The sequence below is a fragment of the Ochotona princeps genome, chromosome 24 (genome assembly GCF_030435755.1).
Source record: "Ochotona princeps isolate mOchPri1 chromosome 24, mOchPri1.hap1, whole genome shotgun sequence".
NCBI classification, from domain to species: Eukaryota; Metazoa; Chordata; class Mammalia; order Lagomorpha; family Ochotonidae; genus Ochotona; species Ochotona princeps.
Genome location: NC_080855.1, coordinates 21199117 through 21214405, shown reverse-complemented (window position 1 = coordinate 21214405; position 15289 = coordinate 21199117). Strand labels below are relative to the sequence as shown.

The following is a 15289-nucleotide window of genomic DNA, read 5'->3' as shown; positions in this document are numbered from 1 at the left end:
GAGGTATTCAGTGCAACCATCTCTGAAAGGCAGAGGGGTCTCGAGGGAATAGAAGATTCTGGAAAGACCCATGCACATGTCCACATAGAATGCCATTGCTTCTGTAAGCCTGAGGGGTGGAGGGGACAGCAGAGGAACTACAATGAAGAGAGCACTGGGGAGTTGGGTTCCCAGGAGACAAGATATGAATGAATTCTGTTGTCTTCTTTATGTTTTGCTGGATTTTACAAACTTTCTCAAGCGTGTATTACTCTTACTGTCACACACACTAACTTCTGTTCGCTTGTACTTGATGTTCTATGAAAGCCGAATCCATTGCATGAGAAATGACTGCCTATGTAGGCATAAATAACCAGCCCAGTGTATAGAATCCAAACGTCTGTGTGCAAAAGCAGAAAGCACACAGCAAACTCGCTTCAGATCTCAGGTTGCTGCCTCCAGTGGCAAGCAATGGCTTTTGTCTCCAACTTAGGGCTCTTGGGCCGATCTGCAGCTGTCAGAACAGCTAAGCATGAAGTGACAACCAAGCAAACCCAAGACTTCAGGATGTGATGGACACATTTGAAGCAGTTGGGTTTTATGGGTGGAAATGGAATTGGGAGGTGTCTCAGAAAGAGATCAGGAAAGTGGAGTTTGGGATGGTGTTTTACCTGCAGGGTCGTGGACAGCCTTTGCAAGAGGGAGGGACGAGGAAGAGGTGGAGAGCCAAGGAAAGAAAGGTTCTTCTGGGAGACAGTCTTCCCAGCGCACACACACTGCGCCCCACCGTTGCTTTCACGCTGAGGAGTGGCCAGTCCGCTGTATTCTTGTCACTCAGTCACCGGAAGGTGAACTCCGATTCCAGTTCCATCTATCAAACCCTGAAGGTTGAAGACGCTAGTGGCAAACTGGCACATCGTTTGGCACATGGCATGTTCTCCATAAATGGCCTCAGTTGGTAAAAATCTCTATGCTGGACAAGCTCAGGGCTTGCTCTCCGTACCGGAAGCCCTGATCCAAGGGACCACAGGCAGGTGGGGACGCCGCCCACAGTGAGTGGGGATGGGAAGGGCGGAGGCAGGTAGAGGTGGCACCCGAGCCTTAGAGTCTGCAACCGGCCCAGCAGCCGGGGGCGGAGTCTCCTCCAGGGCCGCCGGAGAAGGCGGCGGCGGTGGCCGCGGCCGGGCTGGCCCCCAGGAGTACACGGAGGGACCTGGCCGGCCCCGAGGCTGCCCGCGGCGCAATGGACAGCGCCGTCCCGGGGTCGGGGCCGTGGCCTTCATTCCTGCTCCTCCTTCTCCGGGTGGCGGCGATGCTAGGGACGCTCGGGCCACAGGTGAGAGCAGAGACGGATGCGGAGCCTGCAGATTGGGTCGGCAGGTGGCCTGGGGCGCGCTCCGGGTGTCGGGGGCGGGAAGGGAAACAACTCCCTAACTTCGGCCACAGATAGTCCCCAAGTGCGCCCCTAGCTAGTGAAAGCTCTTCAGGTTTGGGGAGTCGTCAGTTGCCTCCCACAATCGCTTACCCAGGGTGGCTTGCCAGCGTGGAAGGGCGTGAGTGACGGAGCGGCTGGCCTCTTCTGCAGGGAAAGGAAGGGGTGTGTGCACAGCGCTGGGGAGGGGGCGGCCTGGCTTACAACTCCTGGAGCACTCGGCTTCCTTTGAAAAGATGATCCTTGTAAGGGTTGGGGGGGATGCCCTGAGCCTGCCCACTCACTTTTGGAGCCAGCCTCAGGCCCTCATCCCCAGCAGACAGACCAGATCCCAAGACCAGAGGCTCTGGGATAAATGAGCCAGAGGCGCTGTGGACATATGGTCCACCTTTGTGTAGCGCATCAGAGAGCAAGCTCAGAGACACGCAGCTTGAAGACCAAAGGAGGCAAGGCTGGCATCCTACCAGCCCCTGCCACCACCACCAGCATGGAGCCCCCACAGAGCTAAGAGGACCAAGGCAGGGGTGGCCACCCTACCCCTCTCCCTAGCTCCCACGGGTCCAGCCCATGGTTGCCAAGGAAGGATGGTGAGCCAGGTGCAGCCAATTCTAGTGTTCCCGGGAGGAAAATTTAAAATACGGATTTTTGAAAACCAGAGTCTCCCCGTGTTTAAGATGTCACGTTAGTTCAAAGTTTTAAACACCGTGATGGTCACTCAAACCCAAGGCGGGGCAGGGGGTAGGTGACCTTGTCTCTATTCCCTCTCCTGCCGTGTTGCAGGTGACAAAACCAGAGCCCAGAAAAGGGAAACTAGCAGGCAGTCTGCTAACTCCCACCACACCCCAAATCTAGGAGGAGAGAAGCTCTGGAGGCAGGATGTGGCCCTTGCCAGGGTGCAGCTGGGGCACCCGGATGTTGGCGTTCCTGCTGTGTGGTCAGCCTCACCCTGTTTGCTCAGGGAGGGGCTGGAACAGACGAGGAAGCCTGGCAGGGCCCGGACATCAAGGTGGCTTTGGGCCTCGCTCCCACAGCCACCCTCAAAGCCTTGGTTTGGGGACCCAGTGAAACTTGGCACTGAAGGCAGCTGGACTAGTCTGGGGAGACCGAAAGGGGTCACCCCAAATGGGACATAGTGACCATCAGACACATGGCGATGCAAGTCCTCGATTTGTCATGTTCAACGTCTGCGCCGCTTTAGGCCACTTTAGCTAAATCTGCCAGCCTCATTCTAGCACACCTGAGCAGTGGGTACAGTAATCTCACAGTGAGGCCCTCAGAGTCAGGGAGTGACTCTGAAAAGGGTTTCTGGTTTCTTGGAAAACCAGAAGGAACCCAGAGAAGGACAAGGAAGGCCGTCAGAGTTAGACACTACCCCTCAAACCTCAGCTGCCCCTGGGTCCCCTCTCCAGGGCCTAGGAGGTGATGTAGTCCTCTGGAGGAGGGAAAATCACAGCCTTGATCAAGGAGCAGGCACAAAGAGCTGCCTTTGCCTCCCACCCACTGCAGGCCCACACCCTGAGCCCGGAGAGCCTCCTACTGGTGGCCACCTTGGATGGAAGCCTGCACGCTCTCAACAAAGACACTGGGGACTTGATGTGGACCTTGAAGGATGGTGAGTGAGCAACTCCTGCCCCCTTGCGCCCCTGCTCTGGGGGCTGGCACAGGAATCACTTGAGATACAAAGATAGGCTCTAGAATCTCGCAAGTCAGGGCCTGCAGGAGGCTTCACGTTGACCCAGCCATGTGGCCTTCACCTCCCTGAGCCTCAGTATCCTCACCTGTCAAATGGGGTGAAGGATAATGACCCTGCCTCCTGGAGTTCTTGGAATTCTGGGGGATATTGTCTTGGTGTCAAATGCCGGGCTTGGCATTGGGCACCCAGTCAACACCCAGTGAGTATGAACTATACTATTCAACGAGGGTCTGGAGGGGGCTATTGATGACCCATGTCCTTGTCCTCCCGCAGATCCCATTATCCAAGGACCAATGTATGTCACAGAGTAAGTGTACCCAGGGCCTGTTGGGGAGAGGGCGGCTGGGAGATGGGGCAGCCGCCGTGGTTGTTGGGGAACCACTGTGGCGGAGCTCATGTTGGAAGTGGAGGAAGAGGATGGGGTCTAGGGTTGATGCAGTGTGCTGAGCAACTCCATGGTGTTGATACTGCAAGGACAGACTGGGAAGCTGGAGAGAATGGAGGGCTTCCTGAAGGAGGAGGCAACCTGAGCCTAACCTCTCCCTGCTCCTCTCTGTTCCACAGAACGGCCTTTCTCTCGGACCCAGCTGACGGCAGCTTGTACATCTTGGGAACCCAGAAGCAACAGGGATTAATGGTGTGTGTCCTGTTGCATCCAGGGGAGAGAGGGGTAGGACCTGCAAATCCTACCTTCCCAAGCACCTAACGGAAGCAGAGCAGCTGGGACTTGAACTGGCGCTCTGACATGGAATGCCAGTGCCAAGCCAGAACCTAGGTGGTTTTATGAAAGGGGTTGCACACCAAGGTGTAGACAGCATGCTAGACACTGCAGTGGATAGAGCAATATCTCGTGGCCACTAACCGTGGGGGTACCACATGCATCCCTATGCCAGGGAGGAAGGGGCGGGAGCAGTTATCATAACCTGAACCAGAGGGAGCTACACAGAGGGTGCCAACTGGCAGGAGGCTTTGCTGGAGAGATGCGGCCAGTCTATGAGAACTCCATCGAGGGCAAACCAACACACATGGGGCCTGAGCTCAGCCTGCCAGCCACTTTCCTCAAACCCAGTGGGAAGCTGGAGTGCAGGACACCCGACACAGCCAGCTCCCAGGCACGAGCGAGGCAGAGAGAGGGGAGGAGGGGGGATCTCCTCCCTTCACAGCCAACACAAGGGCGGCATCCCTTTGTCGCTAGCACGACTCTCAGTTGAGTCTTCATGGTCACGGAGGGTTTTGAAGTTTCTCCGTGTGCTTTTGAAGAGGTTATCAGACCAGGACCACATGGATGCATGGCATCTTGGCCATGGGATTTTTTGGTCATCCCTGTTGAAGGCTACGTGGGGGACTGGTTAAGAGTGCTGGCTCTGGAGGCTGATGGCTCGGGTGCAAGGCCTGGCGTCCTGGAAACGCTGTTATCACAGCACCTAAGGGCTGTCCTGGAGAGGGACTCACTTGAGAAGGGCTGCTCCTCCTGGTGAGTACTGTGTGTGTGTGTTTCTGAGCTTTCTAGAATTTGTCCTTCTCCTTAGAAACTTCCATTCAGTATCCCAGAGCTGGTGCATGCCTCCCCCTGCCGCAGTTCCGATGGGGTCTTCTACACAGGTGAGCTCCTCTTCGACCTGTGGAGGTCCCAGTCCAGCCACATGGACAGGGGCTTTGATGGGGAGGGAGCAGCTTGGATGCAGGCATGCCAGGATGCAGGCTCTCTTCTGCGCCATCTTGAAATTTGGTGCATGTTCCGCTTGCACAGGCCGGAAGCAGGATGCCTGGTTTGTGGTGGATCCTGAGTCAGGGGAGACCCAGCTGACCTTGACCACCGACGGTCCCTCTACTCCCCACCTCTACATTGGCCGAACACGTGAGTCAGCCCCTAGTGGCTCTCAACCCACAGGCTGCTCCATGAGCCCTAGGCAGTCCTGCCTTTTGTGCTTTCCTGGCTGCCAATTGTTACCTGAGTGGATTCCAGGCCAGATGATCCATCAGTCATCAACAAACATTCCACTGAGTACTGTTGGGGGAAGGGGGAAAGAAAATGCAGTAGTAGACCAGATGGCCCCGGCCTCTCCCATTGCTATGTTTACCTGGTTGGTGAGCACGCCAATGAGTTCAGTTAATGAGTTCAGTTTCCCAAGCACTGAGTGCTGGGGAAACCTTATAGGAGGAATGATCCCTGGGGTGCAAGTGGGGCTGACAGACACATCACACGGGCCTTCCTCCTGGTGACCTTGTCTTTGGGGGGGTCCCCAGAGTACACAGTCACCATGTACGACCCCCGGGCCCGGGCCCTGCGCTGGAACACCACCTATCGCCGCTACTCGGCAGCCCCCATGGATGGCTCACCTGGGAAATGTGAGTGCTACCTGCCCTTGGTTGGCCCTACCTTGGCTCAAGGGCTGCCAACTCAGGCAATGCTGAAAATGGCATATGTGACAGAATCCCCTCACATTCTGACCCACCGACCTCCTCACCCACTAAATGACAACCCCCATGGCCCTGAATGACCTCCCTCAATCCTTGGACTGTGCCCTATTTGTCCTGGGCCATCCCTCAGTATCCCAACTCTCCTAGACAACCTTTTTTTTTTTTTTTTTTTTTTTTTATCATTCCTCTCAAATTTATTTACAAATGTAAATAATTAACAGAAAAGTAATACTCTACATTGCAGCTGGTTAAGTTTTTCCTTTATGGCTTGCATTTACCATATACATAATTTGTCAGTTAAATAAAATATGGTCCAATTAGGTCACCCTCAAGTGTCAGTGTTTCTAATAACAACAAGTTCCAGAATTCCAATGGAAAGTAATAAATCTTTTCTTTTTCATGAATTAAAAAATATAATAATGTTGCTTTATCACAGGAATCTATTTTAATGGACAACAGATATAACTAAAATATCCAAATTCATGCTGACACATTTTTCATATTCTCAAACACTCAAATTAACTTTCAGTGGCATAAAGAAAACTATATTGTTCATTATAATGTGCCAAAAATAATTATGAACATAGTAAAATGACATGTAAAAAGTTTATTCTATAATTTTCCTAATAATTCAATTCTGGAGAAAACTGAAAACATCACTTTTATCATTAATATTTATATTTGGATTTGTAAACAAAATTGGTCCAAAAAAAAATCATAAGAATTTTTATAAATATTTATATTTTAAGAATATGATCCACGTTTTCTGAAATGTAAACACCTTAACCAGGGAACTCTTGCTAATTCTGCAAGTCCCAAGTGACCCGAAACAGCAAACATGCCGCACATACACACACACCCCTGAGCAACTCCCTGTGTCCTAACTGATCCTGCCCTGTCGAGGGACCCCCAACAGATGACCTCAAATGACCTTTTTATCCAAAGGAACCCCTCAAGATAACCTTGGCCACTCCCTCGACACTATACCTATCCAATCCAGCTGCTCGAGTGACCTCCCTGGCATCCCTCAGTAACCCCTTGAACCCTGACTGTCGTTCTGTATGAGACCCCACGTAGGCCACCCTGCCACATCACAAGTGGCACCCTGGGAGTCTTGGACTCATTCCCTCCACACTCCCATGTGACCTGCTGACTTCCAGACTACTACTCTTAGTGACCCATTCTGGTGGTCGCCAGTCAGTGCATGAGTGGCCACCCTGAGTCACCTCTGGATAACCTTGACTGATCTCTAACCCTGTGAACTCTGACCTTCCCTTGTCCCTATAATTTTTCAGGTACCCTCCCCTATCCTGTATGCGCCTGAGTGACTCCCACCCCACCCCACCCGATGCCCCATTCTCAGGGGACTCTAGGGTCATACTCAGATGCCTAGAAGGGGGAGGCTGCAGAAGGAGGTGATGAGTGAGATGGTAAATTCAGGTGTGAGACACAGCTCTTGGCAGAAGTCTGGGCTGCACACAGCTCTGGCAATGGACACTTTCGCATTAAGATCATGATTGTTGCCTTACAAACCAGTCCAAGACTTAGAGAACTCACCGACCACATCTCCTCGGGTATCTTTCTTGGCAGACACGAGCCACCTGGCATCCTGCGGGATGGGCCTGTTGCTGACGGTAGACCCTAGCAGTGGCATAGTGCTATGGACGCAAGACCTGGGTGTGCCTGTAACAGGCGTGTACACCTGGCACCAGGACGGCCTGCGGCAACTACCCCATCTCACCCTGGCTCGGGACACCCTGCACTTCCTCGCCCTCCGCTGGGGCCACATCCGACTGCCAGCCGCAGACCCCCAGGATGCAGCCACTCAATTTTCCGCCTTGGACACCCAGCTTCTGTAGGTGCCCAGACCTGGGGCCTAGGGGGAAGGGAGGGCTTCTGAAAGTGGAACAGTCAGGTGTGATACTTCGTGTTGTACACAGATCTGGCTGAACTGGGTGTCCCAGGGGCCCCTGGATAACCCCATTGTTCAGCAACTGGTAGGGTGAACTCTGGCCAGGGAGGATAATGCCAGGTCTTGGCCTGATCTGAGTGGCAGGTGCTATAACTTGTTGGTTGTTAGACACTTTAAATATCAGCTTTCCTCATAGCACCTGACACCTCAGTGTCTCCCAAGATGGAAAACATACTGAATAATCAGGGTTTGCCTACTCATTTAATTCATTCCTCCAGATATTAGTGAAGCACTTCTACATGCCGGGTTTTAAAGATACAGCATAAATCATACAGTCCTCATTTCTACTTGTAGGAATCTCCAAGCCTAATGTGGGATTGCAGACATGCTAAGGACCAAATAGGATGTAATATGATCAAGACTGACATAAGAGAAGGTTACAATGCCATGGGAATTTTCGGAAGGGTATCCAGGGCAGGGGGCAGCGTGGAAAGCTTCGCAGAGGATGTGGTAGCTAAGCTAAAAGGATGAGCAAGAAAATGTGGCATCCAGGGAGATACATATATATATCAAAGCTGATGCATAGATCTGAGCAGAAGATGAGGTGTGGGCTGGATGGAGATTTAAAAATGGTAACAATAGTTTGTGCCTGTTTTGTTGCATTACAAACCACCCCAAATCTTAGACAATTGCCATTGGTTCTTGTCAATATTCCATGAGGCCCTGCAGTCAGCTGGTGCCAAGGACGGCCCTGCTGGCCTCTGCACAGTGGGTGGAGTGTTTGGCCTCAGGGTGTCAGACCTGAGTCGTTCATCGCTACTCTATGAGGTCTCATGCCCCAGAATGCAAGCCTAAATTTTTTGCACGCAGCCCCAGTTCCAAACAAGAAAACAAGAGGGCATATTCTTCAAATACCTATTCCAAGCCTATGTTTGTGTCACACTGGCTATTGTCTCCATGGCTAAAGCAGGTGACTTGGCCAAGGCCGATCACACAGAGCACATAGGAACTGCAACTACCCTCTGTCATCTCTCATCTTTCTCTCCTCTCTCTTCTTCCCATTAGGATGACACTGTATGTGGGAAAGGATGACGCTGGCTTCTATGTATCCAAAGCACTGGTTCACGCTGGGGTGGCCCTTGTGGTGAGCAGGGGGTCACTGAGTGGGCTACCAAGAGGGGATGGGGTAAAGGAAGAATCCCCACCTCACTCATGGCTCTCCATCTTCTGCCACAGCCTCGTGGATTGAGCTTGGCCCCCACAAATGGCCCCACCACCGAGGAGGTGACAGTCCAAGTTTTAGGGGAGCGAGAAGGCTCGCCCAGCACGGCTGTCAGATACCCTTCAGGCAGCGTGGCTCTCCCCAGCCAGTGGCTGCTCATTGGTAAGATTCCCCTAATGAAGATAAAAGATGTGGGGGGCCAGGGCTACCGCTGAAAGGCTGGGGTCACACACTTCCCCACCCCTGACTTTGGCCATGCCCTTTAGGTCACCACGAGCCACCCCCGGTCCTGCACACCACCATGTTGAGGGTCCAGGCCACTTCAGGGAGTGGGTCTGCAGAAACAAGGCCCCCAGAGAGCACCCATGCTCCAGCCCTGTTCCTGGAGGTAAGTACTTAAGGGGTACAAGGTTCGGAGGGCGCTTAGCAGGTGGGTATGCAGTTCTTGGAACTTCCTCCAACTGCTAGGAATAACATTTGGGCTTGGGTTCATTCCCCAGAAGCGAAAACATTTTTGTTGTTTTTATTACTGCCAGATGTGTTAGAAGTATCCAAAAAAAGATATTGACCACCTAATGAAACATGGGTCAGGTTTTTTTATTCCTTCTTGGTGGAAAAATTGTTAAATGTTCATTAGGTGAGACGGTAACAACAGGGAAAAAAATTTTTTAAATGCATGCTCTTCTGGGAGAGTTGGACCAGAGCAGCTAATAGTTCAGTAAGGAGGAGCAGCCAGGACCTGGAACAATTGCTCTCAAATCCAGTTTGCTCATCTGAATGGCTTGGGAGCCCACTCCAGACCCGCTAAGTTTGGAACCTCTCAGGGTGGGTGCCTGTGTTTCAAAGCTACCTTAGGCGATGCTGCTTCTCTGCGAAATTAAGGAAACCACTCCTATGGGTGCCATGATAGTTCAGGACCACGGAGAGTGCCAAGTCCTCCCCTGCAACTCCCACCCCTTCACAGCCCCTTCCACTAAGGCTGGCCCTGGACTGGGTGGTAAGAACGGGTTAGGAGTTCCAGGAGAGAGCACTCCTGCCTCACTCCCTATCCCCAGCTACTGAGCCTGAGCCGAGAGGAACCCTGGAACCTTGAACTGCATCGAGAAGAGGGCACTCCAGCCTCTACTCCAGGGCTGGGCCCTCAAGACCTGCTGGCAGCCAGCCTCGCCGCAGTCCTGCTGGGGGGCTGGATCCTCCTCTTGATGAGGCAGGTGAGCCCCTCCCCTGGACCTCAGAGCCACCTGAGGTGCTACCCAAGACAGCTCCACTTCTCTCTCCTAAGCCACCCAGCCACTGTCTCCTTTCAACCAGCTCCAAACGTGTTCCCTGCCTCCCTCCCAAGCCCCTACCACTGTCTTGTGAGCCATTAGAGGCACAGAGACTATAATGTCGCAGCCTGGAGCAAGGCTGAGCTCTCATGGAGTCCTTGTGTGGTAGCAGCAACAGCAGCTGATGGAGAAGCAGCAGGAGACGTCCCTGGCGGTCCCAGGCTCTTCTCCCAATTCACAGGAAGCCCAGGCCACCCTGCAGGGCCAGAAGAGACTTTTTCAAAGCCCCACAGAGCAAACCCAGCCATGTGGTGATCCCGAAGGTGAGTAAAGGAGACAAGGGCAGAGCCGGGGACAGAGACAAGAAGGCAGGGGCAGATTCAAAGTGCGTTTGCTATTAGTTCCCATAGAGGATGGTTAAGCCTAAATAAGTAGAGCACTTCAGACAGTGTGTTCTGCATACCCAGCAGGTGTCCGCTATAATCATTTCACCGCTGTTATTATTCTCAAGGATGGTGGATATAGGCAGAATATGTGCAGCTGTAGCTCCACTTGGTCAGCTTCCACAAGCTGCTTGACTCTGAGCATCAGTTTTCACATCTTTCAAATGGGAGACTGGCAGCGCTCTCCCTATCCCCTCACTCACTGTGAGGGGTCACAGTCATCACGTTACTCATATTTGTTTTAAAACACTATCTTGGGCCTGGCACGACGGCTCTGGCTAAAATCCTTACCTTGCATGCGCCAGGCCATGTGGGCACCAGTTCACATTCCAGCTGTGCCACTTTCCATCTAACTTCTTGTTTGTGGCCTGGGAAGGCAGTGGAGGATGCCCAAAGCCTTGGGACCCTGCACCTGCATGGGAGACCCAGAAGAGGCTCCTGGCTCCTGGCTCCTGGCTCTGGATCAGCTTAGCTCTGGTCACGGCCATTTGGGAAGTAAACCAGTAGACAGAAGTTCTTCCTCTCTATATCTCCTTCTCTCTGTAGATCTCCCTTTCCAGTAAAAATAATAAACAGATCTTAGCTGGAAATGATGACAGCAAGTGACTAGGCACACATGGAAACCTTTCCCCCTCTTGAAGAATTTGGGTTTTTTAAAATATATATTTATGATTCGAAAGGCAGAGTGACAGGAGAGACAGAAACAGAAATCTTATGTCTGATGATGGCTCACTCCCCGAAATCCCACAATGGCTGTGGTTGAGCCAGGTTGAAGCTAGGACTGGGAACTCCATCCTTGTGGGTGGCAGGGACCTGCCTACTGAGTCCTCACCCAGCACTCCCAGCATGCACATTAGAGGGAACTGGGCTCAGAACTGGGGCTGCGACTCTAATACAGGTGCTCCCAGGCAGACTTGTATCTGAACCTTGCAAACACCTACCCCCTTCCCAGGCATCCTGTGTTTTGTTTTCCTCTTAAGATTTCTTTCTTTATTTGAAACACAGAGATAAACGGAGGGAAAAACATCTTCCATCCGCTGTTTCACTTCTGGCCAAAGCCAGACTCCAGGGGCTCTAGCTGGGTCTCAGATGTGGCACATGGGCAGCAGAAACCCAAGTCCTTGCATGAGCCGCCATCTGCTGCCTTTTAGGGGCATCAGCAGGAGGGTGGATGGGAAGCAGAGTAGCTGGGACTTGAATCAAGCACTCCAGTACAGGATGTAGGCATGTCACACAGTGGTTTCACAGGCCCTGCCCCCAAACCTTTCTCTGACGTCCATGAGCCATGAACTTAGTGCATGGTGCCTGTGGAGCTGAGCAGGGCACAGCCTGCTCGGCCACACCTGAGTCACAGTGGGACGTCCTTCCGCAGGCTGCCCATACTCTATACCTTCACAGTGACGCAGGGTGGGGCCAAGAACGCTGGGCCCTGTTTTACAGACAGGGAAGCACAGTGTGTACGGAATTCCCCAAGTACGTACCAAGGTAAGTGGCAGCACCGAGCCCTCTGGCACCCAGGCCGAGTGCGGATGGGGAAGGCCAGAGAAAGGTGAGGATGCCAGGTACCAGGCGCAGTGTGTGCAAGTGTGTGCAAGAGTGGCTGCGGGCAGCGCGCACGAGCTCCTGATCCTGCGCCTACTTCCTCTCTAGCTGAGCAGCTCACCGTAGTGGGGAAGATTTCCTTTGACCCCAGAGACGTGCTGGGCCGCGGGGCCGGGGGCACTTTCGTGTTCCGGTGAGTGGCAGCAGCCAGGAATGGGCGGCCCCCGGGAGGAGGCCACACCTTCAAAGCCGCCGCCAGAGGAGGTGTGGGCAGAGACGGGTCTCTGGCGCACCTGTGGCTAACCCTTTCCCTGAACTGCTCTTTCCGCCCAGGGGACAGTTTGAGGGACGGGCGGTGGCTGTCAAGCGGCTTCTCCGCGAATGCTTCAGCCTGGTGCAGCGGGAGGTGCAGCTGCTGCAGGAGTCCGACCGGCACCCCAATGTACTCCGCTACTTCTGCACCGAGCGGGGACCCCAGTTCCATTACATCGCCCTGGAGCTCTGCAGGGCTTCCTTGCAGGAGGTGAGTGGAGCAGTGGGGTGGGTGGCCCGGAGGGAAGCTGTGGACTGAATGGTGAGTGGCAATGCTTTGCTCCTCAGTATGTGAAGAGCTCTGATGACATGGAGCGCTGGGGGCTGGGGCCGAAGATGGTGCTGCAGCAGCTGATGTCCGGCCTGTCTCACCTTCATGCCTTGCACATAGGTACCTGCCATGTCCCTGCCGTCTTCCCAACCTCCCTCCTTCCTCCCCTGGCAGTCAGCTGTCTCTCTGTATCTCTTTTCTTCCATAGTGCACCGGGACCTCAAGCCAGGTAACATCCTCATTGCTGGGCCTGACAGCCAGGGTCAAGGCAGGGTCGTCCTCTCAGATTTTGGCCTCTGCAAGAAGTTGCCTGCAGGCCGCCGTAGCTTCAGCCTTCGCTCGGGGGTCCCTGGCACGGAAGGTTGGATGGCGCCCGAACTCCTGAAGCAACCCCCAGGCAGCCCAGTGAGTCCTCCCACCTGCCCCAGGCTGCAGGAGCCCCTTCTTGCTTTCCTGTCCCCATCCTTCCCCCCACCCCACCCCCCAAAAAAGGATGCCCAGGTCCTGCTGAGTGGGTCTGGTTAATTGGCCTGGGAGAGGGGACCAGTTGATTGTAACATAGAGCTGTGGCCAAGAGCCACTGGTGTTAAAGGTTTGGAGGAATATCAGCCCACAGCAGCGTCTGACTTCTCCAGTCTGGGATCTCAGATTTTTAAAATACAATGTGTGGCTGCACACTGACGCGACCGGCATGGAAGAAGGCTGCTGATCCAAGCTAACCCTACTATTAGCATTGAAGACATCTGCACATGGTGGCCGCCAGGGGGAGTTATGAGCCTGTACTGGTCGTTTGTGCTGGGGAGATGCCATATCATGGAAAATCAGCTCTGTTGCCCTGGCAGAGTCCCCTGGGGCTAAGGACCACTTGCCCCCAAGGACAGGGCCTGTGTACGGCCACCACTGTCCTCACTGTTGTCCACTGCCACATGCATAGCTGGCTGCCTATGTCTCTGCAGGACTGAGGTTGCTAAGCCCAGCAGGGGCAGAGGTATGGGATGGAAACCACAAGGGGCCTTGAGGGGCTGCAGAGCCACGGAGATGCTGTCCAGCGAACTTCCTCAGTTCCGATCAGCACCCACCCTGTATGGCTGCTGTATAGGCCCCTGGGAGAACTGAGGCTGAATTCCTGGGAGCCGAGATTCCTCCTCATGTACGCCCGTCTCCTGGCCCCCAGACCAGCGCCGTGGACATCTTCTCTGCAGGCTGTGTGTTCTACTACGTGCTTTCCGGCGGCAGCCACCCCTTCGGGGAGAGCCTGTATCGCCAAGCCAACATTCTTGCAGGGGCACCATCTCTAGTTCACCTGGAGGAAGAGGCCCATGGTGAGAGAGACCTGGGCCTGGCAGAAAGCGGGAGGGAGGAGGAAGGGCCCGAGTTGGGCAGGCCTGAAACCATCCCTTTCTTTCTGTCCCCCACCTCCCTACCCATTAGACAAGGTTGTTGCCCGGGACCTGGTGGAAGCCATGCTGAACCCGCGACCCCAGGCGCGCCCCTCTGCCTCACATGTGCTGGCCCACCCCTTCTTCTGGAGCACAGCCAAGCAGCTCCAGTTCTTCCAGGTTAGAGGCAACCCTGGGAAAGACCCCTCCTTTAAAGTCCCAAGTTGGGGGGGTCCTGAGAAGGGGGAAGCATGTTGGCAGGTGTGGTACCCTATTCACTCCTTGGAAGGGAGCTGGGTCTCCAATCCCGAGTCCTAACCTAACCCTAACCACCTTGGCCCCTGTGGTCCACTCATTGACCTGCTTTCCCAGCCCTCGCTGCCTGCCTCTTGGCTGGAAATCAAGCCCTCGTTTCTGCCCGATTGTGTCCTGTGTGCTATGCCCAGGCTCACGCTGTCCTTTCCACTTGTGACTTTGAGCACCACACTTTGTGCCTTTGAGCCTCCAGTCCGCTCATGCACAGCATGGGAACAGCAGAGGTTGGTGGTCCCTGGCCCAGAGGGGCTGCCCCCTTCCGAGAGGCCAGGATCCGTACCATCGCAAACCAAGGAAGCTTTCACTGCCTCACTCACACATGCCACTCAGCCTCCCTCGTGGCCCCTCTCTGGTGGTCCTCACGAGGCTTAGGAGTTCTGGGGGGGGTCCTAGGACGTCAGCGACTGGCTGGAGAAGGAGTCTGAGCAGGGACCGTTGGTGGCGGCACTGGAGGCAGGCGGCTGCGCGGTAGTCCGGCACAACTGGCATGGGCACATCTCAGTGCCACTGCAGACAGGTAGGGAGGGGTGCAGCTGGGGCAAGGGAGGGGCAGTGAGGGGAGCCCCATGGGAACACCTGTGCTTGGGATTTTCTGGCCCGCAGATCTTAGGCGATTCCGGTCGTATAAGGGGACGTCCGTGCGAGACCTACTCCGTGCTATGAGGAACAAGGTGTGTTCTAGGGCCTGTGGGTTGGGGAAAGCCCTGGGTGTCAGGGAGGCCAGGCCATGGCTGAGCCAGGACTCTCTGTTCTTCCCAACCCCAGAAACACCACTACAGGGAGCTCCCCGCAGAGGTGCAGCAGACGCTGGGCCAGGTCCCTGACAGCTTCGTGCAATACTTCACAAGCCGCTTCCCCCGGCTGCTGCTGCACACGCACCAGGCCATGAGCAGCTGTGCTTCCCAAAGCCTTTTCTTGCCCTATTACCCACCAGCCTCAGAGGCCGGGGAGCCATGCCCAGGAGCTGCCGGGAGCTGACGCCAGCGAGAGGACAGAAGCAGCCTCTGTGCCTTTGGGCCCAGGAGTTGAGCCTGTGGCGGATGCCGGCCCCAGTGTCCAAAAAGGCTGGCAGGGGCTTTTGGACAGCCTGGGGCTGCCGA

The 15289-nt window shown here is 54.5% G+C and overlaps 1 protein-coding gene across 4 annotated transcripts; it reads left to right on the top strand.

The window, feature by feature from the left end:
* Positions 1-1137: 1137 nt before the first annotated feature.
* ERN2 (endoplasmic reticulum to nucleus signaling 2) lies at positions 1138-15201 on the top strand. Of its 4 annotated transcripts, XM_058680742.1 has the most exons (22): positions 1138-1315; positions 2918-3023; positions 3378-3411; positions 3669-3741; positions 4634-4706; positions 4855-4962; positions 5352-5453; positions 7116-7380; positions 8503-8581; positions 8674-8821; positions 8926-9047; positions 9715-9870; positions 10100-10250; positions 12021-12105; positions 12246-12435; positions 12513-12615; positions 12704-12900; positions 13670-13817; positions 13927-14054; positions 14583-14706; positions 14793-14860; positions 14955-15201. In XM_058680742.1, the coding sequence occupies exons 1-22, from the start codon at positions 1223-1225 to the stop codon at positions 15165-15167; spliced, it is 2766 nt and encodes a 921-aa protein (XP_058536725.1). In that variant the 5' UTR covers positions 1138-1222; the 3' UTR covers positions 15168-15201. The 4 variants fall into 4 exon arrangements, with proteins under 4 accessions (XP_058536725.1, XP_058536726.1, XP_058536728.1 ...); XM_058680743.1 differs by lacking the exons at positions 1138-1315; positions 3378-3411; XM_058680745.1 differs by lacking the exons at positions 1138-1315; positions 3669-3741 and having other exon boundaries at positions 2926-3023.
* The last annotated feature ends 88 nt before the right edge of the window (positions 15202-15289 follow it).

Coding starts and splice junctions, on each gene's coding strand:
- ERN2 (XM_058680742.1), top strand. CDS start 1,223: ATGGACAGCGCCGTCCCGGGGTCGGGGCCGTGGCCTTCATTCCTGCTC. Junction 3,024..3,377: donor GATGTGGACCTTGAAGGATG/GTGAGTGAGCAA, acceptor GTCCTCCCGCAG/ATCCCATTATCCAAGGACCA. Junction 5,454..7,115: donor GGATGGCTCACCTGGGAAAT/GTGAGTGCTACC, acceptor CTTTCTTGGCAG/ACACGAGCCACCTGGCATCC.